At 42.8% G+C, this 26,230-nt stretch overlaps 1 protein-coding gene across 1 annotated transcript in view; it reads left to right on the forward strand.

Moving 5' to 3' along the window:
* trpm5 (transient receptor potential cation channel, subfamily M, member 5) overlaps positions 1–17,611 on the forward strand; it is an 88,404-nt gene extending 70,793 nt beyond the window's left edge. Inside the window, exons 21-26 of the mRNA XM_069896695.1 lie at positions 3,480–3,651; positions 7,518–7,696; positions 8,370–8,502; positions 9,511–9,583; positions 10,330–10,420; positions 17,183–17,611. Of these exons, the coding sequence (XP_069752796.1) occupies positions 3,480–3,651; positions 7,518–7,696; positions 8,370–8,502; positions 9,511–9,583; positions 10,330–10,420; positions 17,183–17,292 (758 nt within the window). The 3' untranslated portion in view covers positions 17,293–17,611. The remainder of the gene's footprint in view (positions 1–3,479; positions 3,652–7,517; positions 7,697–8,369; positions 8,503–9,510; positions 9,584–10,329; positions 10,421–17,182) is intronic.
* The last annotated feature ends 8,619 nt before the right edge of the window (positions 17,612–26,230 follow it).

Genomic DNA, 26,230 nt, shown 5'->3' on the forward strand with positions numbered 1-26,230 from the left:
GTAAAAAAAAAATTATATTGAACTAACCTATATCTTACATTTATGAGTTGAGTCATATTATTCTTCCATCCAATCCTTTTCACTTATTTGAGTATTTAAATCTAATTCCCATGTTTATCTTGATTTATGAACCCCAATTTTGCGGGCCTTAAGTTATACATTACTGATTTGTAACACTAATAAATTTATTTCTGTAATTATAATTCATTATGATTAGATAACATCAAAGTAGGATCTATTTTGCCAAATAAAAAAAGCTTTAACTATGTTGCAAATTCATTCCAGTCTCAGGGTGAATTTTGAATATGGTCTAATCCACCGATTCAAAGCAGTCCAGCAGATGCTCCTCCATCTCCCTTGACCATACTTTCACCGTCTTCACTACTGGTGCTGTGGTTATCAGTCTCTGCTTGTATCCTGGGAATAGAAGTACAGTCAAGTGATCAGACCTCCCGAAGTGCAGTCATGGGATGGCTCAGTAGGCGTCCTTCATGGTGTAGCAGTGGTCAAGTGTCTCGGCTCCTCTAGTTTCACTTGATGAGTTGGTGGCAGTTTGTTAGAGTCTTCTTCAGGTTGGACTGATTGAAGACCCCCACAATGATCGGGAAGGCATCAGGATGTGCTGCCTCATGGCTGTTAATCACAGTGCTCAGTCCCTCCAGTACCAGCCTGAGGTGGAATGTACTCTGAGACCAGGATGATGGCAGTGAACTCCCTCTGCTCAAGGGTTCCGATAGATCAGTAACGATGTAGATTCATAACTGATAGAGTTTTGAATTGTAAGAGAACTGTGGAATGTGGTAAATGCAGAAAAGTGACATAGGGATGAAAAATCAGGTGTGATGTTAATCAATGGAGAAGGAAACCCGAAGGCCTAAGCAGCCAACTCCTGAAAGGAGATAAATGAAGGAAAATGGGTTTTGGTCATGGTGAGGTGGAAGTTGTTGAGAATGAGGGATTAAGTAGAAAATGTGGGTCTTCAGGGATCAGGGATTGAGAAAGCGGTTTGAGGGTGTGACTGGATTGGTCCGGAAGGAGATAACCGTGACCGGGTTCTAGTGGCATTGGAATCATGGATTAAGTACTGATCAACCTGTAGAAGCTTGCACCAGACCCCATGGCCCAAAATCATGGTCACCTCCTTTACCAGTATAGAACCAGTCCTAAACTGTGCAGTCTGACCACACTTGTGTAGCTTTAAAAAGATGTAATTAAACTGGAAGGGGTGCAGAAAAGATTCACAAGAATGTTACCATGGCAGGTGGACTTGAATCCACGTAGTAGGCAGGGACTTTTATCCCTGGAGCATGGGACCCTGAGGGGGAACCTTGTAGAGGCTTTGAAAATCATGAGTAGCATTGATATGGTAAATAGCCATGGTCATTTTTTTCCCAGGGTAGATGAGTCTAAAACTAGAGGTTTAAAAGGAAGGGATCTGTGGGACACCTTCTTCACACACAGGGTGGTGGGTATGTGGAACAAACTGCCAGAGGAAGTAGTAAAGGTGAGTACAATTGTAACCAGTGGATGTAGTGTACCTGGACTTTCAGAAAGCCTTTGATAAGGTCCACATAGGAGATTGGTGGGCAAAATTAGAGCACTTTGTATTGGGGGTAGGGTACTGACATGGATAGAAAATTGGTTGGCAGACAGGAAACAAAGAAGTAGGGATTAACAGGTCCCTTTCAGAATGACAGGCAGTGACTAGTGGGGTACTGTAAGGCTCAGTGCTGGAACTGCAGCTATTTACAATATACTTTAATCATTTAGATGAAGGGATTAAAAGTAGCATTAGCAAATTTGCAGGTGACATGAAACTGGGTGGCAGTGTGACATGTCAGGAGGATGTTATGAGAATGCAGGGTGACTTAGACGGGTTGGATGAGTGGGCAGATGCATGGCAGGTGCAGTTTAATGTGGAGGTTATCCACTTTGATGGCAAGGGCAGGAAGGCAGATTACTATCTGAATGGTGTGAAGTTAGGAAAAGGGGAAGTACAAGAAGATCTAGGTGTCCTTGTTCATCAGTCCCTGAAAGTAAGCATGCAGGTACAGTAGGCAGTGATAAAAGGTAAAAAGGGGAATTGGGTATAGGAGAAAAGAGATCCTTCTGCAATTGTACAGGGCCCTGGTGAAACCACACCTGGAGTATTGTGTGCAGTTTTGGCCTCCAAATTTGAGGAAGGACATTCTTGCCATTGAGGGAGTGTAGGGGAGGTTCACGAAATTGGTTCCTGGGATGGCGGGAATGTTATATATTGAAAAATTAGAAACTGGGCTGCTATACACTGGATTTAGAAGGATGAGAGGGGATCTGATTGAAACATATAAGATTATTAAGGGACTAGACATATAAGAGGCAGGAAACATGTTGCTGATGTTGAGGGAGTCGAGAACCACAGGCCATTTTGAACAGAGTTGAGGAAAAATTTTCTTCACCCAGAGAGAGTTGTGGATCTGTGGAATTCACTTTCTCAGAAGGCAGTGGAGGCTAATTCCCTGGATGCTTTCAAGAAATAGAGCTCTTAAAGATTACGGAGTTGAGGGATATGGGGAGAAAGCAGGAACGTGGAAGTGATTGTGATCATGGCTGATCATCCACGGTGAATGGTAATGCTGGCTCAAAGGGCTCAATGGCCTACTCCTGCGCCTATTGTCTCTTTAAAAAAAATAATATTTGGACAGGCAAAAGGATATGACTGATTTGGACTTACAGGGGTTTTCAAACTGTCCCCCTAAACTCACATTCCACTGTAAGCAATCCCTACCCCATCAGTGCTCTGTGATTAGTAAGGGATTGCTTAAGGTGGGATGTGAGCGTAAATAAAAAGTTTGAAAACCATTGTTTTAAATTGCACATGATTGGCTTGTTAACTCCAAAGGAAATGGATCAATGACAATTTTTCTCAAACAAAATATTTGGGTCAATCTTCCCTTCCCACTCACATCCCACCTTAAGCAATCCCTTACTAATCACGGAGCACTTATGGCATGGGGATTGCTTAAGGTGGAATGTGAGTCTCGGGAGCAGTTTGAAAACCACTGGCTGAGAGGGAGAGACCAAATGCAGTCAAATGGACTAGCCTGCTCAGCATGAACAAGCAGGCTCGTTTCCTTGCTGTCAAGCTCTGGCTATGAACAATCAAGATGGCCTTCTGAATAGGAGGCTTCTGCTATTTATGGGTCAGGCCCACTCTAATTTTTGTTTTGAATTCAGCACAATACAGGAGAGACAACCCGGAAAAAATGTGGCAACTTGAACAGTGGTTGATTAAATTTCTCTGGAAATGTATTAAAGTAGTTCCTGGCCACTGTTTCATTTCTTCCTTTGTATTGTCAAAGCAGGTTTTTTTTGGCATCAAATTTACGGTGCTTCTCTTTTAATTCACTTCATTTCCAGTCAATTGGCCTACTCCATCACCTATTGTCTATTGTCAGTCAAGGGCTTTAGCACTGAAAATAATTTCTGTGTCATTTTAGAAGTTCGGATGGTTAATCGATCATGTGTTGGCAATGGAGGCAATGTAACAGCAGGAGCTAACTTGCCCCATTGCATTAATCGTTATGCAAATTGGCTGATCATCATGCTTTTGGTCATCTTCCTGCTGGTCACTAACGTATTGCTGTTGAACCTTTTGATCGCCATGTTCAGGTAATGTTGAAACTCACTTGCTTCAAGAACTTGTAGTTTTAAAGGATTTTGGAGAATTCAGAAAAGCATAAATGAACAGAGTTTCTCCTGTAATTATGGCAAGAGATTGAGAGAATTTTAATTTAAAAAAATTTAGACATGCAGCATGGTAAAATGCCATTTTGGCCCATGAGTTCATGCCACTCTATTTACCTACACCCCTCCGGTACGTTTTGAACTGTGATTAGTAAGGGATTGCTTAAGGTGGTATGTGAGCGTAAAGAAAAAGTTTGAAAACCATTGTTTTAAATTGCATATGATTGGCTTGTTAACTCCAAAGGAAATGGATCAATGACAATTTTTCTCAAACAAAATATTTGGGTCAACCTTCCCTTCCCACTCACATCCCACCTTAAGCAATCCCTTACTAATCACAGAGCACTTATGGCATGGGGATTGCTTAAGGTGGAATGTGAGTCTCGGGAGCAGTTTGAAAACCACTGGCTGAGAGGGAGAGACCAAATGCAGTCAAATGGACTAGCCTGCTCAGCATGAGCAAGCAGGCTCGTTTCCTTGCTGTCAAGCTCTGGGAGGAAACCAGAGCATTCGGAGAAAATCCACGCAGACACGGGGAGAACATACAAACTCCTACAGACAGCACGGGATTCGAGCCCCGGTCCCGATCACTGATGCTGTAAAAGCTTTGCGCTAACTGAAACACAAATTGCGCCGCCCCAAAACTTTGTGGATTGTGAACTAATGGAGAGGACGAATTACTATAAAAGTATTTTGCTGAAGTACTCCGACAAAAGCTTTTGTGTTCGTTTTTTAAAAGAAAAGATTACGGACCAAGTGCTAGTAAATGGGATTAGTCTAGATAGGAACTTGGATGATTGACATAGTGGCTAGAAGGATCTATTTCACCATTGTAAGGCTCTATAGATTGACTCTTGTCACTGTGAACTGCAGCACTGCATGATGCCTGCTGGTTTTTGATTGAATTGCTAGTGGCTAGAAAAATGCAAGTAAATTGGTTGCTATCTGTATTGAAAAGCCATTGTAACTGTGAATGATAAAAATGTGCCTGTATCAAAAACAATATGAAACTAACCTGTTTACTCTTCAGGCAAAGGAGAGTGTTTATTCATTTCCATGTTGAATTCCATGATTTCAGAAAAGAGCAATCTACTGACCAAAACAAATTGTTTGGGATGCAAATCCCTATTTTCGTGAAAATTGCAACACAAGTAGATAGGATAGCAGACTTTCCTTTATTGTTCAGGGCATTAATATCAAGTCAGGAAGTTATGGTGCAGCTGTGTAAAAACGGTCAGGCTGTATTTTGGAGTATTGTATGCAACTCTAATTGCTGCATTACAGCGAAGAAATGGAAACTCGAGGGATTGCTTGGATTAAAGGGTACAATCTGTAAGGAGAAGTTAGACAAACTTGGGTTGTTTTCTCTGGAACTCGAGGCTGAGGGACTACCTGAAGGAAGTATTTATGATTCTGAGAGTCATTTTTTGCACACCTGCTATGTTTCAGGAAATTATTCCCATTTCCTGGAATGCATGCTGTGTAAGAAGCTCTGAACAGGGGTGTCATTCCCATTCTGATATTTTACCTTCTAGACCCCTAGTCATTTTCCCAGGACATCTGCAGTCTAAACTGAACTGCAGGCATTCTGTGACTAAGGAACTAATGAATATGACGTAGCGATGACACTCTGCTTGAATGCTATCTAAACCCGCAGACAGAAACTGAGATTTGGTCACGCCTGTGTGAACGACCATTGCCGGGATGTTGGGAGACTTCCTAACAGTGAAATCCATGTGAAAAACCCTATAGATAGGGTTTTCCCAGAATAAAAATGTGACTTTCTAGCAGGAGTAGATTTAAGGTGAAAGGGGAAATTTTTCAGAGATGTGTGAGGCTAGTTTTTTTATACACAGATTGGTAGGCGTCCAGAACATGCTACCAGAGAACATTGTAGAAACAGATATTACAGCAACATTAAAGAGGAATTAAGACAGGCATATGAACTGATAGGAAATAGACAATGTACACTCAGATGGAATTATTTCAAATTGGTGTCATGGTTTGCACAAATATTGTGGGCTGAAGGGTCACAATGTACTGGGGTGCATTTTTCAATGTTCTATCACAGGTGTTCAAATTGTTAAAATAATTTTATTCCTGTTGGAATTATTTCTGGGGGTTCCGGTTTCCTCCCACCATTCAAAATGTACCGAGGGTGTATGTTAATGGAGTTTAAATTGGACGGCATGGACTCGAGGGCCAAACTGTACTGTATGTGCATTGATTCACATAAGAGTTATTTTACCTCATGCTTTATTATTCTTTCAATGAGGAATGTTGGGGGGGAAATGGGTGATGGGCAATTGCTCCAAAAAAAAATGTAAAGTCAAAATTACTCTCTCTAAATGCAAATATACTCAGTGGCATAAATTGATTAGTTTGTATGGTAAAAGAGGTTAAACATAAAGAATGTCTTTTTTTTTTGGCATTTGTATGTCACTGTTATCACCACTCAAGCTGTCTTTAAGATGTGCACAACTGTGTGGCTTTCAAGGCCATTTCAAAGGTCTTTTAAGGATCAATCACAATGGAGTGAGTCTGCAGTCATGTAGAAATCAGACTGAGTAAGATATCCTTTCCTGATGTACATTAGTGAACCAGATTGTTGTCCAGATAGATTCCAAACTTCATTGGTTGTGGTTAGTTGCAATTGTACACATTGTTAACTGAATCAATGCAAGAAAAATAACATGTCTTGGTCCTGTGATGGACAATTGAGGGATTAGATTAGATTAGATACTATCACTCTTGAAACTGGTATGTTCATGAACTGGGAAGATGTTTAGTAAGCCAATTGCTCTGATAAACCATATATGCCTAAGAACATTTCAATGAATAAACATTATTAATGGGTTTGTCATTGGAAAATTTTATTGGGCAATCCATCCGTCAACTTGCCCTCTTCTGGTAGATTTATGAAGCAACATTAACAGATAGTTTGCAAGGCAACGGCAGCTCATTGCCAAGCAGTTAATGCAACACCTCAATGAAATGCAAAAAAATGCTGTTTCACAAAATTGAAACAAAAACACTAAATGCTGGGAACAGAAAATGAGTCAGGTATCATCTGTGGTGAGAGAAACTGAATTCCATTTCAGGTTGAAGACCCTTCATTAAAATTACTTACTCTACTGAGTGCAGTGATTTCGGCTTTTATTGTGGCACATCTTAATATTTGATTGTAGTATCCTCAGAAACCAATTAAAATTATTTTGCTTTGCAAACCCTCAATGGATGTTAGATTGGGACTGGACATAAGTAATTAAATGGCCTGTTCATCAGAGACAAAAGTTAAAAGATTTAGGTCAGTGATTCTGCTGATCTCCCACCTCAACCTTTGGATAAAACTGGTGGATAAAACTCCAGGTTGACGGTTCAAAGACGAGGGAGAAGCAGGTAGGCCACGAAGTTAAATCCACCACCTCTCTCCCCATCTGCATCTTGAGCAAAGGAATAACCTTAATTTTTCCATTTGAGATGGTTGCAACTGGGAAGTAAACATGCATCTGAAATATGGTTACCTCAAGCGAATGAAATTCTCTCCACACAGAGACGGGTGCACCAAATTCTTTACTGGTTCATTTGGCCATACTGACCCGTTGTGCTCAAAACTGAAGCAGATATATGGCTGATATCTTGCATATCACGACACCAAATGTGGCCTCCAGCTCTGCAGACTGACGACATCATGCAATTCACGTGCAGCAGTCAGGAAGTGCAAGCTTCAACAATGTTTAGTACACAGGAGGGTTAATCTGGATTGTTTTGCTTCTTTCTTTTCCCCTCAGTTATACCTTCCAGGTTGTACAAGGAAACACTGACATATTTTGGAAATTCCAGCGCTACAATCTGATAGTTGAGTATCACAGTCGGCCTGCACTGGCTCCACCCTTCATCATCATCAGCCACTTGAATCTTTTCATAAGAAGGATTATTAAGGAAGCACAGCACAAGCAAGAGCATTTTGGTAAGTTGCCCTCCTCCTGGTATGTGTACCAAGGGCAGGGCAAGGTCCAATCGCATGATCTTCTCTCACCAAGCCCATTGTATATCCTCATGTGAGGTTCAAATATTGAATGTTGCCACTGAAACCTACACATTAGATTTTAGATTTATTGTCAGAGAACATACAAGACATCACATACAACCCTGAGATTCTTTTTTTCTTGCAGGTGAGGCAGAATCACCACTGATAATGCAGCTTGTAAACAAATAAAGAAAATGTAAACAAACTGAAATACAAATTTAAAAAAATCAATAAAGCGCACAAGTAAGAGTTGTTAAAAGAGTCCCTGATTGAATTTGTGGTTGAGGAGTCTGATGTTGGAGGGGTGGCAGCTGTTCCTGAACCTGGTGGTGTGAGTCTTGTGGCACCTACACCTCTTTCCTGATGGCAGCAGCGAGAACAGAGTGTGGGCTGGGTGGTGTGGACCCTTGATGATGCTGCTGCTCTCCAATGGCAGCTTTCCCTGTAGATGTTCTCAATGGTTTTGCCAGTGATGTCCTAAGCTGTGTTCACTCCTGCACCTTGTTCCGTGATTCAACACTTCAAGGGAAGCGAGAAGGCATGCAACTCAAGGCTTTTAATTTTAACTAATAAATTATCTTTAAAAAAGTGTTGCTTCATGCTTCTCTTCCAGAAAAAAAATTACCAGAGAGTTTGGACCAGAAAATCATGATCTGGGAATCTGTACAAAAAGAGAATTATCTTGCCAATTTGGCTAAGGAGAAAAGAGAAAGCAGTACTGAAAGACTGAAGAAAACCTCAACCAAGTAAGTGTAATGAAAAACGTGGTTTGACACCTAAGCAATGTGCCCAATGTATCTGTCACAGTGCTTCCTTGCCAGGACTCAAGGCTTAGCATAGCTGGCAGTGACAGGGTTCGTCACTGTCTGGACAGAATTTTACTCCCAATGGATATCACCCTCAGGAGGGCTGCAATAAGGGTAGGTTAGTTGTCTGGACAAGGATGCGTGCCCTCTGATCAGAGGCCTCTTTCCAGGGACATACAGGGATGGACATCAAGTACAGCTGAAGATCATCACCTTGGTAAAAGAGACTCTTTGGTCTGCCTGAAGCTCGTTGGCTGTCTAGTACAGCATGAGGTCTGGCGGGAAGATTGCTGACTAGCTCATTGCAGGTTGCAGGGAATTGTGCTAGGGGATGCATTGAAGCTTGGTGCAGCCAGCGCAAAGGCTTTGAGAATCAGAATTTATCGTCATGAACAAGTCACAAAATTCTGTGTTTTGCTGCAGCGTCAGAGTGGAAACATTTATATAAACCACCTTACAAAAAATAGTGAAGTCTTTCTGGCCATTGAGGGACTGGGTCCAGTGTGGAACAACTGATTGATATTATCCCAGCAGCCCACGAGTTTAGCAATACAATCATAAGACAGAGCAGAAACAGGTTATTTGGCTCATTGAGTCTTCCCTGCCATTTAATCATTAGCTGATCTATTTTCCCACTGCCCAGCTTGCCTGGGGTATGTGCATGAAAATGAATCGTGTATCAACTAACTGGCCAACATTAGAAATGTTATGAGAACCATGCATTTGTAATGCATTCATCAAAAATGTTTACTTTTTCGATATTTTAAAGAAAACATCAGTCCTGAGACCCAAACTGCTGTTGGAAGATTGAGTCAGCGAAAGGCACACTTTGGTTTGCCTGAAACACATTGGTCTTCTGGTGTAAGGAAGCATCTGCAAATTAATGCAGCTAACTAGCAAGTACTCAATTGTGCTCTTTAATATAATGGGACAATTTGTTTCTTTTAGGGTAGATTCACTACTTAAATCCATAAGTGGACTGCAAGAGAATGAAAAACGCCTTTTAACTCTTGAGACAAAGGTAGGTCCAAAAATAATCTGAGCCAATGGTCTGCCCTTCCCTTGGGTTTTTTTTGTTATTTTACCTTTTTGTTGAAAAGCAAACTATTGGAATTACAGCAGTAGTGATTACTTTGGTAATGGATTAATTACTGTAAAATAACCATGTCACTGAACACTACCTAACATGTTTCTAACCAAGTGTTCATAGAGCACATCACTTTGAAATCAAGAATACTTTTAATCTTGATTTTTTTTTTTGCACTTGACATTTTACTCAGCTTGGTAACTTATAAATCAGTAAAACACCATGCCCAACCACTTTTTAATGTTTTTAAAATGTGAAAATGCACAAGTCAAACATTAATATAAAACAGCAGTGTTGGACACTGGAATTCAATCTTCCAACAGCAGGCAACATTAACAGCATCACATCAATAAAGTTCAGAAAGATGAAAATGGAGTAGTAAAATACTGTAGCTGCTGTAAATCTGAAATAGAAAATGCTGGAAATTATCAGTCGGTCAGTCAGCATCTCTGGAGAAAAGGAGGAAAAGTTCATGTTTCAAGTTGGTCCTTTCTCTCTCTAGAGATCCATTCCAGCTTGCTAAATAATTCATATCTATGATTGGTGTTCCATTAATCCATTGTTGCAGCTCTTCAATCAAAATCCCAGATGAAATGCTTCATTTTGATAATTGCACCAATGTGTTTAAATGAAACCACAATAACAGCTGCACTTAATTTTATCTTTAAATATTTCTGCAGATTAAATATTGCAGTGATGTTCTATCATGGATGACTGAATCCTTCGTTCAACATAACTTGCATTGTAACAGACCCCGTCCAACCTGTGCAGGTACTAATGGTTTTACGTGGTCAAAAGAGGCTGGATTTGTGCATCCCTAGGTACACTTGCAAATTGCTCTCTTAATTTTTGAGTCCTTGTGATCAGCCATTTAAAATCAGCTGCTAGATTGTATAAAAATATATCCCTGAAGAAGTTTGTAGAGGGTTGTGGGGGGTTAGACCTTTGGGTATATTTGAAGAGGAAGTGGATGTCAGGATAATCTGAATCAAGTACACCATTTATTTGACATGTGAATGACCCGTGTTTAAAGCCAGCTCGGGTCGTTCACAGTGAACCAAGAAAAGCCAGGTCAGTGTGACCTTTTCCATAGGAACCTGGCCTCCCAGTACAGCAGGTAAGCCTTTTAGACAGGAGCTGATGGGAAACACATTGGTTCTGATACTACCTACCTTGCCGAACAATTACTGGGATGAAAATGACTCCTCCATCCCGCATCCATTGCATTCACACAGGCAAGTGAAGTGGTTAAATACCTTTTTTTTTAAAAGGTTAGTGTAAAAGGGCCAACAGATAATGTAGAACTGCCAAAAGAGGAACTGAAAACCAGGGGATCCTTTGGCTTTCCACTCATGTTCAATTTGATTCACTGCTGAGGAAAATATAAGATTTGACAAGTAAAGAGTTGGGTCTGTCTAGCTCACCATAACATAGTTGTTGGATAAACAAAGCAAAGTATTCTTCAATTAGTCCAAAGATCCAGAGAGGATACAAGGAGATCCAAAATGTGAAACTATGAGGAATGCTCCACAGGCAAACGTTTCCTTCAAATTGTAATTTGTATGATGTAATATTAATTGAACCATAACAAATGATATAAAACTAAATAATGTTCAGCATCTGTGGAGAGAGAAACAAAGTTAATGTCAAAAGTGGATGATCTTTCATCAGCAATGCGAAAGGTGGCAAGAACAAGGGGATGGTTGTAGGGTGGAAAGCAAGAGATTGATTAAAACAATGGAACATCTAACAGCAGGAGAAGGGGCAGAACTGGCAGGTCAACATTCCAGGGTACAATTGCTTCAGAAAAGAGGGGGGGTGGGTGAAAAGAACCAAGGGTGTTGCACTATTGATAAAGAACGATATCACTGCCACGTCAGAGGTGACAATACACCTGGATCAGCTAGTGAGGTTATATGGGTGGGGGAAAAGGAACAAAAAGGCATAATCGCCTTGTTGGGAGTGGACTACAGGCTTCCAAGTAGTCATCAGGAATTAGAGGAGCAAATATGCCAGGAGATTGCTGCCTGCTGTAAGTTAATTAAGTTTGACATAGTAGAGGATGTTAACTTTCCAAATATTGATTAGAAATCCAGTGTAAAAGATTTAGACAAAGTGGAATTTGTCAAATGTGTTCTCAAAATATGTAGAGGTTCCCACAGGGAAGAGAACATTAATCTAGTCTTCAGAAATGGGGAAGGGCAATGGATGAGCCTTTGGGCACCAGTGACCATTGTTCAATTAGGTTTAAGATAGTTATGGAGCGACACAGGGTAGGACCACGAGTTAAAATTCGAAATTAGGGTAAAGCCAATTTTGAAGGTGTAATACAAGAACTAGCTAGTTGATTTGAACAGGCTGTTTGAATGAAGATGATCATAAAAATTGGATGGTTTTAAAAGTGCGTTGACAAGAATCCAGGACACAAATGTTCCTGTTGGATTGAAGGGTCAGACATTCAGGCTCTCTTGAAGAGCAAGGGGTTTAGGACCAGTATCTGCAGCTGGGATCATGTGTACTTGCAGGAGTTTTAGGAACTAAGGAAGTCAGGAGGGCAAAGGAGATAGCTCTGATAGATAACATTGAGGATAATCCCAAGAAATTTTAAAAGTACATAAAAGGTAAAAAAAAAAAATGGGACCACTGTGGAATCAATGTGGAGGCAAAGTCCTCAACAAGTACTTCTCTTTTAACTGTGTAGAAAGTCATAGGTATTGGGGAACTTGGGGCAATCAATAGTCATGTCTTGATCAGTTAATATTATAGTTGGGGAGGTGCTACAGGTCCTGATGTGTATGATCTCCTGGGCTTGATCAGATATATCCAAGGACACTGGGAAACTAGAGGAAATTGTTGGTGCCCTGGCTGAGATTTTTGAGTCATTAAGTGACATAAGACTGGATGGTGGCAAATGTTGTGCCTCTATTCAAGAAAGGCTGCAGGGAAAATCCTTGGAACTACAAGCGAATGAGCCTTGCATCTGTGGTTGGTAAGTATCTAGGGAACATTCTGAGGGAGAAGACTAGGATGGACAAAGCTGATGAGGGATAATCAGTTTAGTTTAAAACTGGGAAGTCTAATTTAATTGAGTATTTTTTTTTAAGATACTCAAATACTGATGACAAGAAAGGTTGTTTTTCAGACAGGAAGGTGTGACTAGTGGTGTGTCACAGTGTTCAGTGTTGGGCCATTGCTGTTTGTCATCTTTATCAATGATCAAGTTGAAAACATACATAGTATGATTAGCAAGTTTGTGGCTGACCCTAAAGTGCCTGGTATTATAGAGTGAAGACTGTTGCTAAAGATAGCAGCAGAATCTTAACTACGTTGGGCAGAGGAATGGTTAACAGAATTTAATACAGAGAAATGGGTGAAGTGTTGCATTTTGGGAGGTCTAATGTGGATAGGACCTACATAATGAATGGGATCTGGGGAGTGATGTAGAGCAGAGGGATCTATGTGTATACGTACACCGTGCATTGAGAAAAGTGTCACAGTTAGGGTAATTAAAACTGCTTTTGACACATTGGCCTTCATCGGATCGTGTTGAAGTTGGGAGGATATGTTGGAGCTGGTGAGGCTCTATTTGGTCACTACTATGGGAAAGAGTGCAGAGATTTACAAGGAACCTGAGCTACAGGTAGAGAGGTTTAGCAGTTTAGGGCACAGGAGAATGAGGGGTAATCTCAGAGAAACATAAAATCATGAGAGGATAAGACTGGGTGAAAGCAGAAAGTTTTGCTCAAGAGTAGAGGAATCAGTAACCAGAGAATGTAGGTTGGGGTGGGGGGGGGGGGGGGGGGGGGGGGAAGAGATTCAACAAGGACCTAATTGATAACTTTTATGATGCAGAGGGCACAGTCTATGGAATGGGCTGCTGAAGGAGGTGGTTGAGGCAGGTACCTGTTCTACTCTTCTACTGTTCTAAACTATTCCCTAGTTCTACTCTCTTTTTTCTAAAAAAAATTACCAGGGTTTGTAGATTAATTGAGTCTAATTGGGTGGCACAGACTCGTGGGCTAAAATGGCCTGTTACTCATTTAAACTTACCTTGTCTAGACTATATAGGACTCCGTCTCTATAAACGGGGCCAAAGGAGTGAGTGAAGGACAATAAATGCCATGTCCAAAATCTGCCACTGTTACTCTCCCACAATTAACATCCAATCAACTTCCCTAGTTCTACTCTTGCCTACCAGTGAAAATGATTTTCCTGGATCTATCTTAACTATTCCTTTCAGAACTGTATGTATTACCCTGGGTGTGGCCTCACCGGTACCCCGTACCATTGCTCTTAAATTCAATCCCTCCAGCAATGAAGGGCTGCACTGATAACCTGTTGCACCTGCAAAGCAACTTTTGTAATTCATATATAAGTATCCCACCCAAACCCTTCTGGGCAACAGACTGCAATCTTTCACCATTTGAATAATAATCTGATCCATTTTTCCTTCCAGACGTAATTTGTAGAAAAGGAGGGGTTTTCAGTGAGAGAACGAATTTAGCCAGGCAAAAGAGATGGTGGAGGAGGGAATGTGACTGGTTCCCTGTTTGGAGGTGGTGTGGAAGGAGAAGCTGAGGGCCTGAAGCCATCCTGGTGTTGGTTGGAAGTGTGGAATGAATGGTGAACGTGAGCTAGTTTGGGATTTGAAATAGTGGCAGAGGGCATTGGAAGGAAAAGACTGGACGAGACTGAAACAATGGGTTCGGTCCATGGACCTCGAGAAACACATGATGATTCATTGTCAGAGTCCAGACAAGAGATCACATACAACCCTAAGATTTTTTTCTTGGGAACGAAAAACTGTACTCAAAAAATACATGTAAACAGATAAAGAAATATAAATAAACTGCGAGAGAGAAAAAAAAATCAATAAACTTCCCTGAGGAGTCTGATGGTGGAGGGGTAGCAGCTGAACCTGGTGGTGCAAATCTTATGACATTAGGCTCTTTCAAAGCAAAAAAAATCTGAACGTTAAGGGAAATATGCTCCACCCTCACGTCAGAAAACTTATCTTCATGAATGCTTCCTGACTGGCTCCAAGGCGCCGACCCCAATCCCTCCCCAAGGTATTGTCAGTGGTGGAGCGGCGCACTCACCAGACCTCATGAATGTACTGGCGCTGCAAGATGACTAGGGGGCGGGCTGATGACGTTGCAGTGATGCCGTCAGCCTGCGACCCATCTCACTTTCCTCTCTCCCACTCACTCACTCTTCCTCCATGGCCCCCTCAGGGCAGGGGTGGCCAACAGGGCAGCAGTGGCCGGGCGGCAACAGCCCCTCCAGCACCTCAATACACGGCAGAGCAATGACTGTCTGCCGACCCATAATCTCCCACGCAACTGGAACCATTCTGGGAAACGCAGAGCAGTTCTAGCTGTGTGGGGAATTATGGGTAACAAAGTATGTATGACATCATGGCACCAGTAGCCACACCTCATGCATCAACACCCCAACGGCCTCCAGACTGAAAGGGGACATTGGAGCAGGGTTTTCTGGATACGAATGAAAAGGAAAAAAATACCTTTTCATTCAGCTTTTAGCTGGCCTCCATGTGGTGGCCGACTATGAAAAGGCTGACCTATAGCTCTTTTCTGATGTCAGCAGCGAAAACAGAGCATATGCAGCATTCCCTGAAGATGTTCTTGATATTGGGGGGGGGGGGTTTGCCCAAGGGCTGGGCTGTGTCCACTATCTTTTGCAGGGTTTTACGTTCGGGGTAGTGATGTCCCCATACCAGACCCTCTCAATTTTTCCTATCCTCATTCCTTTCTAAATGTCTAACAATTAGATTTGCCTATACCAGTTCTTCTGTATGAAAAGAGTACCCTTTAAATCTTTCCCCTCTCATCTTCAATTCATACCCTCCCAAAAAACCATTTACCTGATCTATGCCCTTCATAATTTTATCCATACAAGGTCCTTCCTCAACCTCCAGGTTGAAGAGTCCAGCCTATCTAGCTTCTGATGAAAATTCAAGTCCACTAGTCCCAGTAAATGAATCTTTTCTGCACCATTTCCAAGTTAATGATATATTTCCAAAACCTGGGTGACCAGAACTGCACACAATCCTCTCACGATCATCTTGTACAATTGTAACACAATGTCCCGGCTTCTGTACTCAAAGCCCTGACCAATGAAGGAAAGTGTTTCAAATGATTTCTTCACCATCCTATCTACCTGTGCCACTACTTATATGGATCTACGTAGCTCTACACAAGTCTCTGTACTGTAACATTCTCAAGGGCCGTACCATTCACTAAGTAAGCCCAGCCCTGGTTTAACCTCTCAAAGTAGAACACTTCACACTTGTCCAAGTTAAATTCTATTTGCCATTCCTTGGTCCACTGCCCCAGTTTATCTAATTGTAATCTCAGATAACTACTCTCCATTTTGGTATCAAGTGCAAACCTGCTGTGCAAAATGGTATTGAGGATGCATCAAGTCTGTAGAAGAACCTAGACAGGTTAGGCAATAGATTTGGCAAGAAAATGGCAGATGGAATACAGGGTAGAGAGGTTTATGATCATGCACTTTGGTGGAAGGAATAAAAGCAAAAGACAATTTTCTAAACAGGAGTCCTGCAAGATTCCTTTTCTGTTAACTTGCATTAGGTCAGAATTAAAGAAAGCAAATGCAGTGTCAGGATTCATTTTGAGAGTAACAGAATACTGTGACAGATTATGTTGTTTGTATCGTATATAGATATGTTTTTGGGAGATAAATTAGGGCAAGTTTTTTTTTTAAAGTGTAGGCCACATACAAACACTTGAAAAGAGATCTCATTTAAAACACTGGAGCTCTGCTCAAGCCAGACATGGCGGCTCCTGGGGGCCTTTGCAAAAACTTTGGAGAGTGCACGAGACTTCACTAATGGATTGTTGTTCGGAGCCACAGGCTGTCTGGGGGCTGCTTGCTGTTCAAAGAGGGTCATGTGGTTTTGCAAGCAGAGAGAGTAAAACAGGCTTTTTCTCAGAGAGAGTGAGTGTTCAGTTCTGCAGTGCTACAGTCAGCAGCAGCAGCGGGGGCTGGAACAGGACAAGCTGGAAAGCTTGTGGAAAACCCCATTTGGAAGACGGGTTGTGAGTTCTTATTTCAGCCTGGTCAAAGCCCTTGTGGTTCATGCAAGAGAGGACTGGCTGTCTAATGTTTCACTTGGAATAAAAGAAACAAAAAGGAATTGTGTGGTGATCTGAAAGAAAGAGGTCATCATCTGGAGAACCCTGAGGGGGCAAGTTTCTTCGGCAAGATACTGGAGTGGCTGATTAAAAAGGAATCCGTTGCCATTTATACGAACAATGTCGTCAATGGACCCAGTACTAATCCCTGTAACCCATAACTCAATGCTTCCAATACAATCCTTCAACTCCAAGTCAATTTTATATCTAATTGGTTAGCTTACCTTGTGGTAACTAAATAATTATAAACCCATTTCTTCTCCCACTGTCATTCAGTACAACAGTAACCTCACCAAAATTAATCCCTCATAATGCGCTGTTATTCTGTCTTTTCCCACTTTTCATCCCCCTGCAGATTCTCCGATTCCAGTCGACAAAACGCAACCAGTGAATGCCTTGCCAGCTGATGTGACTGACTGCCCAGTGGACTTTGCCTTTGAAGCCATGCCATACATTGATCACTAGTTTCAGCAGATAAACTCTTCTGGCACAGAATGATAATGAAGGAATATTTCATTAGCATTAACTTTTATCTTTTGTGGCAATGTTTGCAGCAAAAAAAAGTTAATGCTTTAAACCTTAACTTTAAATCCGGAAAACTCATTGTTACTTTTCAAAAAGGAAATGGTGAATGAAAGGCTAATACTTGCAGTTTGCAGCAGTAACTTGTAAATATGCCAGATCATTGATACCTTTGTTTAATACACCTCTACAAGAAAAGTCTCAGGCTGAATTATTATACAAACAAGAGTTGGAAATAAACTTTCAAATGTGCAATGATAAATGAATCACTTATTTTATGAATTGTTTCATTGGGTTAAACTAACAATCTGAAAATATTTACAAAACCCACGTCAGTATTTTGACATGTTAAAAATAGCAAGTACCTTCAGTAGGAGGTTAATTCATCATATAATATGATGCTGAAACAAGCCATGAAAGACCTCAACAATGAAGACGCTGTTTACATCCGGTACCGCGCGGATGGCAGTCTCTTCAATCTGAGGCGCCTGCAAGCTCACACCAAGACACAAGAGCAACTTGTCCGTGAACTACTCTTTGCAGACGATGCTCTCCAGTGCTTGACGTCCTGTTTTGCAGAAACTGCCAAAATGTTTGGCCTGGAAGTCAGCCTGAAGAAAACTGATCTTCAGCAGCGTGGATTCTCATCTCCACTGCAGGACAATCTCTGGTACAGCTGTCATAAGCTTTCTATTCAAAAAAGGGTAAGCAGATTGTGTAACATATTACTACTTTTAAGTACAGTCACAAAGACAGAATACTCAGTCAAGATTGGCAGATCTTTGAATGTTGAGGGGATCAAGTGATGGTAATTGGCCAGGAAAGCGAATGGCATGACTTCATTGAATGGTGGAGCTGGATTGAAGAACTGCACAGGCAACTATGTTGTTATATAAGACCAGTATAATTGTACATGGCAAGTAATGCTCAGTAATAGCCTTTAGTTGAAGTCAGTGTATGTGAGGCAAACTGAACTGCTTGGGACTTTTAAAAATTGTTTCAATTCTCATTTTACACACTTGTACAATTTCAGTATTATCCTGAAGAGTTGATCTGTTATTCCTACTGTGCCGCATCAGACTTGTCAGCCACAAACGAGCCTGCACCTGACTCCAGCCAGCTCCCCACCATGACTACCAGCCCCCCCACATCTCCATTGGGCACACAAAACTCAAAACAGTCAACCAGTTTACCTATTTCGGCTGCACCATTTTATCGGATGCAAGGATAGACAACAGACTCGCCAAGGCAAATAGCGCCTTTGGAAGACTACACGAGTCTGGAAAAACAACCAACTGACAAATCTCACGAAGATTAGCGTATACAGAGCCGTTGTCATACCCACACTCCTGTTCGGCTCCGAATCATGGGTCCTCTACTGGCATCACCTACGGCTCCTAGAACGCTTCCACCAACGTTGTCTCCGTTCCATCCTCAACATTCATTGGAGCGACTTCATCACCAACATCGAAGTACTCGAGATGGCAGAGGCCGACAGCATCGAATCCACGCTGCTGAAGATCAAACTGCGCTGGGTAGGTCACATCTCCAGAATGGAGGACCATCGCCTTCCCAAGATCGTGTTCTATGGCGAGCTCTCCACTGGCCACTGAGACAGAGGTGCACCAAAGAAAAGGTACAAGGACTGCCTAAAGAAATCTCTTGGTGCCTACCACATTGACCACCGCCAGTGGGCTGATGTCACCTCCAACCGTGCATCTTGGCGCCTCACAATTTGGCGGGCAGTAACCTCCTTTGAAGAAGACCGCAGAGCCCACCTCACTGACAAAAGACAAAGGAGGAAAAACCCAACACCCAACCCCAACCAACCAATTTTCCCCTGCAACCGTGTCTGCCTGTCCCGCATCGGACTTGTCAGCCACAAACGAGCCTGCAGCTGACGTGGACATTACCCCTCCATAAATCTTCATCCGCGAAGCTAAGCTAAAGAACCCTCTCGAGTATCACCGCACAGTAGGAATAACAGATCAACTCTTCAGGATAATACTGAAATTGTACAAGTGTGTAAAATGAGAATTGAAACAATTTTTAAAAGTCCCAAGCAGTTCAGTTTGCCTCACATACACTGACTTCAACTAAAGGCTATTACTGAGCATTACTTGCCATGTACAATTATACTGGTCTTATATAACAACATAGTTGCCTGTGCAGTTCTTCAATCCAGCTCCACCATTCAATGAAGTCATGCCATTCGCTTTCCTGGCCAATTACCATCACTTGATCCCCTCAACATTCAAAGATCTGCCAATCTTAACTGAGTATTCTGTCTTTGTGACTGTACTTAAAAGTAGTTACATGTTACACAATCTGCTTACCCTTTTTTGAATAGAAAGCTTATGACAGCTGTACCAGAGATTGTCCTGCAGTGGAGATGAGAATCTAAGCCATTTCATTAAAATGCAAGTTTTCACCTGCAGAACTGCATCTGTCATTTTTGCTGCAATCAGTTCTTCCAGATTTTTCAATTTAATTGAACCAATATCCTCTAAATAGGGCAAGAATAGACATTACAGGGCTCTCTGGGTTACACATGACCTGACCTACAGAAATGCAAATTTACACAAATTCTACCATATAATTTAAAGCATTTTCAGTCCTGTAATAATATATTTTTGTGGTATTAATGATGGGATATAATGTACATTCCATTATCTTAATTATGGGTAGAGTTGGTGATTTTTCAATAAAATTGCAATATGACATGGATTGCTTAAAAAAAATCAGAATATATGCTATAGTATGAGTTGTTTTGTGATTAAAGAACCATATATTTAAAAGAAATAATTTGATTTATGGCAGTAGCAATTTTTTTGTTTCAGCGTATTAATGGTGTGTCAATGACCAACAGGAGACAGTAGGCTTAAGTGAGTCTCTGGTTGGCAAAATGCATGGTTTGGCATTTGGGTCAGTCCTGAGGCCTCACTTTTCACAATTGATGAAATGACATGAAAGCACCAAAAGCTACAGAAGAACATAAATAGATGGAGTAAGCCATATGGCCTTTTGAGCCTGCTCCGCTATTCAATGAGATCGAGGCTGCCATTTCCCTTAATTCCTCTGTGTAAAAATCTACCCAACCTGGTCTTAAATATATTTACTGAGGTAGCCTCCACTGCTTCAATGCACAGCAAATCCCACAGATTCACCACCCTCTGGGAAAAGAAATTCTTCCTCATCTCTATCCTGAATCTTGAGCCTATGTCTTTAGTTCTAGTCTCCCACCAATGGAAACAACTCTACCTTATCCATGCCTTTCATAATTATATACCTTTTTATAAGATCCCCACTCATTCTTCTAAATTCCAGATGAATCTTGCCTTTCTTCACCTTGAGAGCAAATACATCCTTCAAGAAAGACCAGAATTGTACGCATTACTCCAGATGCAGCCTCACCAGTGCCTTCCACAGTTGTAGCATAATACTTCCTGCTCCCAAATTCAAACCCTCTAACAATGAAGGTTAACATTCCATGTGCCTTCTTGATAGCCTGCTGCACCTACAAACCAACCTTTTGAGATTCATGCATAAGCACTCCAAAGTCCTTCTGCACAGCAACAAGGTGCAATCTATTGTCATTTAAATAATAATCTGCTCTTCTATTTTTCTACCCAAAGTTAATAACCTCACACTTAACAACATTGTACTCCATCTGCCAGACCCTTGCTCACTCACTTAACCTATATATGTCTCTGCAGACTCTTAACCTCTGAACAATTTGCCTTTTCACTCAATTTTGTGTCATCAGCAAGTTTAGATACACTCCACTCTGTCCTCTCTTCCAGATCATGAATGTACATCACGAACAGTTGCAGGCACAGCACCGATCCCTGTGGTATCTCGCTCACCACTGATTGCCAACTCTCTGCTTTCTATTGATTAACCAATCCTCTATCCACGCTAATACATCACACCAACTCTACGCATCCTTATCTTATGTATAAGACTTTCATGCAGCACCTTATCGACCACCTTCTGGAAATCCATCTGCTCCGAGCTACCATGCTCGATACATCTTCAAACAGACCTGCCTTTGCTGAATCCATACTGCGAATGTCTGAAGGATCCAATTTGGCCTTGTTCTTTCTTCCTTAACAGCTGAAGTTGATGCTTGAACCTATCATTAAACTAACTGGCCTATAGTTCCGTGCCTTTTGCCTACCTCCTATTTTGAATGGTGGGGTGACATTTGCCGTCTTCCAATCCACTGGGATGAATTGCTAAATTTGCCCCAAAGGTTAGCAGGAAAATATATTGCAAAGTGGGCACTAGGAAGTGGCAAAGGTGTAGCAAATGGATGTAACATAAACAACTGTGTAAGTATGCACCTTGGCTAGGAACATTGTTTAAAAAAGCACAACGTGAAAGGTTGAAGAGCGCAGATGCAGAGGGATCGAGGTCTTCTGGTACATGATTCATACAAGGCCAGAATGCAAGTATGGCATGGCATAATACTGTTAATTATTGCTCAGGAAACAAAATACAAAAGTAGGGAGGCATGTGCAGGTTATATAGAACACTGATCAGACTAATCGATCAGATTAATCACCTAATCGAAGAAAGATTTTAGTGTATTGTAGGCAATTTGGAGGTTTACTAGACTCTTTGGCTTGGCTTCGCGGACGAAGATTTATGGAGGGGTATGTCCACGTCTGCTGCAGGCTCGTTGGTGACTGACAAGTCCGATGTGGGACAGGCAGGCGCGGTTGCAAGGGAAAATTGGTGGGTTGGGGTTGGGTTTTTCCTCCTTTGTCTTTTGTCACTGGGCTCTGCGGTTTTCTTCAAAGGAGGTTGCTGCCCGCCGAACTGTGCAGCGCCAAGATGCACGGTTGGAGGCGATATCAGCCCACTGGCGGTGGTCAATATGGCAGGTGTAATGGAAGATTCTAACCTGTTTTTTTTAAACTTGCAGCTCTGGGTTCTGCAAGGCTGAGAACCTGCTTGTGTTTTAGAATCAGCAGACATAAGCTAAATTCCACCAAGGGGCCAGAGATGCTGTTATCTAACGAAAGGACATCTGTGTACCAAGAACATTTAATCTTCCTGCTTGTTTTGGTCACAGACTGTCAGAGGCCTAGCCTTGATGCAAAATAACCCATTGTATTAAAAATGATAAGCTGAAAATTATGTTATTCGTTAATTAACCTAGCATGCTAGCTTGCTTGCTTATCTTTCTTGCTATGCTGGGAATAGGTACTTGGGTTAGCAGTTTTTGGGTAATATAAGTCATGGTCCCGCTGCTGAAGTTAGCAGACTCTCCGAGAGGTGGCAACATCTCTCAAGAAGAAGACGACTTCTGGAGTCCAGCCAACGTCCCGGTCAGGGGAGGTGGAGAAGCTGCTACCGGCGCTCTGAGAACCTACTACAAGTGTGCAGTCGTTGCCTCATTTCGGCAGTTGGGACCAGTCCAAGCATTGATAAGTATAGTTGGGAAGGGCTTGCATATTGTAGTGTGAAATCAGCTTTTGAATTTGTAATAAATATTTGTTTAATCTGAACTGCTCTCGGTGTGTGTGTCTATTTTCTTTCGTTAGTTCAAACACTGTGACCAATCTAAAACTAACAAAATGAGAGGTACAAGTTTACCCAAGACAATTGGCGCAGCGAGCAGGGTTGGTCTCAAGATGTTTTGCCGAAAGAAAGAGGAGAGCCCTGAGCAGTTCTTGATTCCAGGATGGACTTCCAAAGACAATGGGTTTGGCATGTTGGCCAATACCCTGACTTTGTTGGGACCACCCATTAGTTGGGATGGGAAGTTAGATTCATCAAGTGCACCTCTGGGAGAGCGGGTTGCCACTCTCCTTCGAGAAAAACGATTTCCTGATAAAAAGGGGACGCTGACGGATGGTTTTTGGTTGCTGGCCACAGGCTTACACCACTCCGTTCAGCGTGAAACAGAATTAGTTCAAAGAGAAGTAGAGTCTCAGCGCAGGAGAAAGCAATTAGAGGAGCTAGAAGCCATGCGACAATGCTGTTCCATGATGAGCGAAATTGTTCGCACCAGTCAGGAATTGGAAGATAAGCATGTCCAAACGATCTGTCGTAATATTAAACTCCGGCAGCAGCTCTGTGCAGATAAGGAAAGGCAAGGAGTAGAACCTGATCCATATCGTATTCGTGCCATGATAATGAATGGCAACGATCCTGATGTAATTGAGGATTGGGATGGGAATATCTGGAATGACAATGGTAATAATGCAAATACTCTTCAGCATGTGTCTAACATACTACCCTCTCCACCTGCTGTTCACGCCCGCCCCATAAGGCAGCAGACTTCCCAAACAGACAGAAGGGGAGATGATGTAAGGGTAGAGATAGAAGTGATAGATGCCCCGGTCTCCCACATGGACCCAGGGAAAAATACCCAAACCCTTGCTTATGCTCTATGGCCTACTCCCTCTACAGGATGGCCTAGGAATCCTCCCCTAGACTGGGTGGAGGGCCCTGTGGGCCAAAGTGGGAACAGGGGTCGGAAACAGTCAATGATACGTGACTTCTCTATAAAAGAGCTGGCTGCCATTGGAGATCGATTTAGGCAAAAGGCAGGAGAAACTCTGGCAGCCTGGCTCTTGCGTGTCTGGGAACAAGGAGGGGGTAATGTATTTTTAACCCCTGAGGAATTGTTGGGATTAGGAACATTGTCTACTGATATCAGGGTCGCTGCTGAGCTGTGGGGTAGAGGGAGAGAGATGGATTACTTACTTACTACTCTAGGGGATGCCCTGCTACGAGTATACCTATCACTGGTACATTTGCAGAACAATTGGAGAACCCCAGAGGAGGGTATAGCAGTAATTCGTCAACAGGCCCTGGCCTCTGCCTTGTATGCAGGGCGTTCGAGGCTGTGTGTACACGAGGGGGGGGGGGGGGGGGGAGGAGCCCTGATGAAGAGATATTCACAGCCGGAATGCATACCAGATTGGTTCGTTCCGCCCAACCCACTATACGGGGGCTGGTTCTGTCCGTAACTAGTCCACTAATTGGGCACCCTTTGTCTGAGGCGATGCACGCCTTATCTGGGCTTAGAGAATTAGAATTGGGAGGTAAAATCCACTCACGTACAACCCAGGTTAAATCAGACAAGCAGGATGAAAAGAGAGGGGCTGCTGCCAATAACGGACCGACAAGAAAGGACCTTTTTCTAACTTTGTTAAAGTTAGGCGTACCTAAAAGTGATATTGATGGGAAACCGACTGCGGTCCTTTCTGCCCTTTATAAGAGAAAAGCAGGGGAACATCATCCCCAGCTGCTAAGTCCTCCTGGCCCGGCTGTGGCCTCTGCTCCCCCTGCTGCTCCTATTGAGCCGGCTTCTCCTGCTCCAGTTCCCCGTGATGAGGTACAACAAATGGTTAACAAGGCTCTTATGGATAATAGTGGCATCTGCGCCTGGAAGCCCTCGAACCCTACTAAAGCATGAAGGTGTGGGCAGGGCTCCCGTGACTACTCCATTGAGATACGGCAGATACACGGGGAGCCACGGCCCTACAAACCGTTAACAATCCATTGGGGTGGGGGTAATGACCGCCAATATTTGGCCTTGGTCGATACCAGTGCAGAGCACTCAGTGATTCGGGGTAACCCCGACCTCTGGACTGGACCGACCTTTCGAATAGAGGGGCTGGGAGGGGCAGTCACCCTGGCAAAGGAAATAAAAGTCCATGCCACGGTGGGTGATAGCCTTTCCCCTATCTGGTTACATGCCCTTGTGGCTGCTACTGACGAGTGTATCCTGGGTATTAATATGTTGGCCGGTACGGCCCTTAATACTAGCCAAGGGGAATTTTCATTTGGAATTCGGACTATTACAAAAAAACTAGTAGTGGGTCAGGCTAAGTGGGATCCTGTGATGGTGCCACCCCCCATGAAACCAGTGTGCATTCCACAATATCATCTCCCTGGGGGGCAGGAAGAGATTACTGCCACCATCGATGCTCTACAAGAAGAAGGGGTAGTGAGGCCCGCAACATCACCCTTTAATAGCCCTGTTTGGCCGGTCCAGAAGCCGGACGGCTCCTGGAGAATGACAGGTGATGCAGATGTTCAATTGAGACCTGCACTTCCAATAATGAATTGGGTTCTGGCTAATGATGCTAATCTAAAGATTGGGCAGGCGCAGCAGTCTTCTATTGTTAAATGGAAGTGGTATATTCAGAGTCGTGCAACCAGAGGGCCTGAAGGGGTGGGCCACATACACGAACAGGTGGCTGATCTTCCATCTCGTCATGAGGACGTTGAACCCGCCTTGCCCCCTCCTTTACCCCCTTCACCAGTTCAGTGGGGTAAACCATATGATTTGCTCACTCCAGCAGAACAAGAGGATGCCTGGTTTACTGATGGTAGCAGCCGATGGGTGCAAGGAAAGCAAAAATGGAAGGCAGTGGCTTACCATCCCAAGTCAGGAACTCACTTATTAGAGGAGGGGGATGGTGGCTCCAGTCAGTATGCTGAGTTGAAGGCAGTCACTTTACCACTAGATCCCCATGATCACCCTCTTCACCTGTTTACTGATTCCTGGGCTGTGGCTAATGGACTTGTAGTATGGATGCCTGATTGGCAAAGGAACGACTGGATGATACATGACCGCCCAGTGTGGAGAAAAGAGTTGTGGCAGCTGTTGTGGGATGCTTCCCACCACCGTGAGTTAACCGTGTATCATGTTGATGCCCATACTAATGTGGCGACTAACATGGCACAACATAATGCAGTTGCAGATCAGCTTGCCACTACCAGCCGTGCTGATACCGTCCCCCTGGCTCGATGGGCACATGAAGAGTGGTCATTTGGGGGAGAAGGGATCAGCTATGTGGGCTCAAACACATGCTTTACCCGTCCATCAGGATGATGTCCGCATGGTCGTGCGTAC

The sequence above is a fragment of the Narcine bancroftii genome, chromosome 1 (genome assembly GCF_036971445.1).
Source record: "Narcine bancroftii isolate sNarBan1 chromosome 1, sNarBan1.hap1, whole genome shotgun sequence".
Taxonomy (NCBI): domain Eukaryota; kingdom Metazoa; phylum Chordata; class Chondrichthyes; order Torpediniformes; family Narcinidae; genus Narcine; species Narcine bancroftii.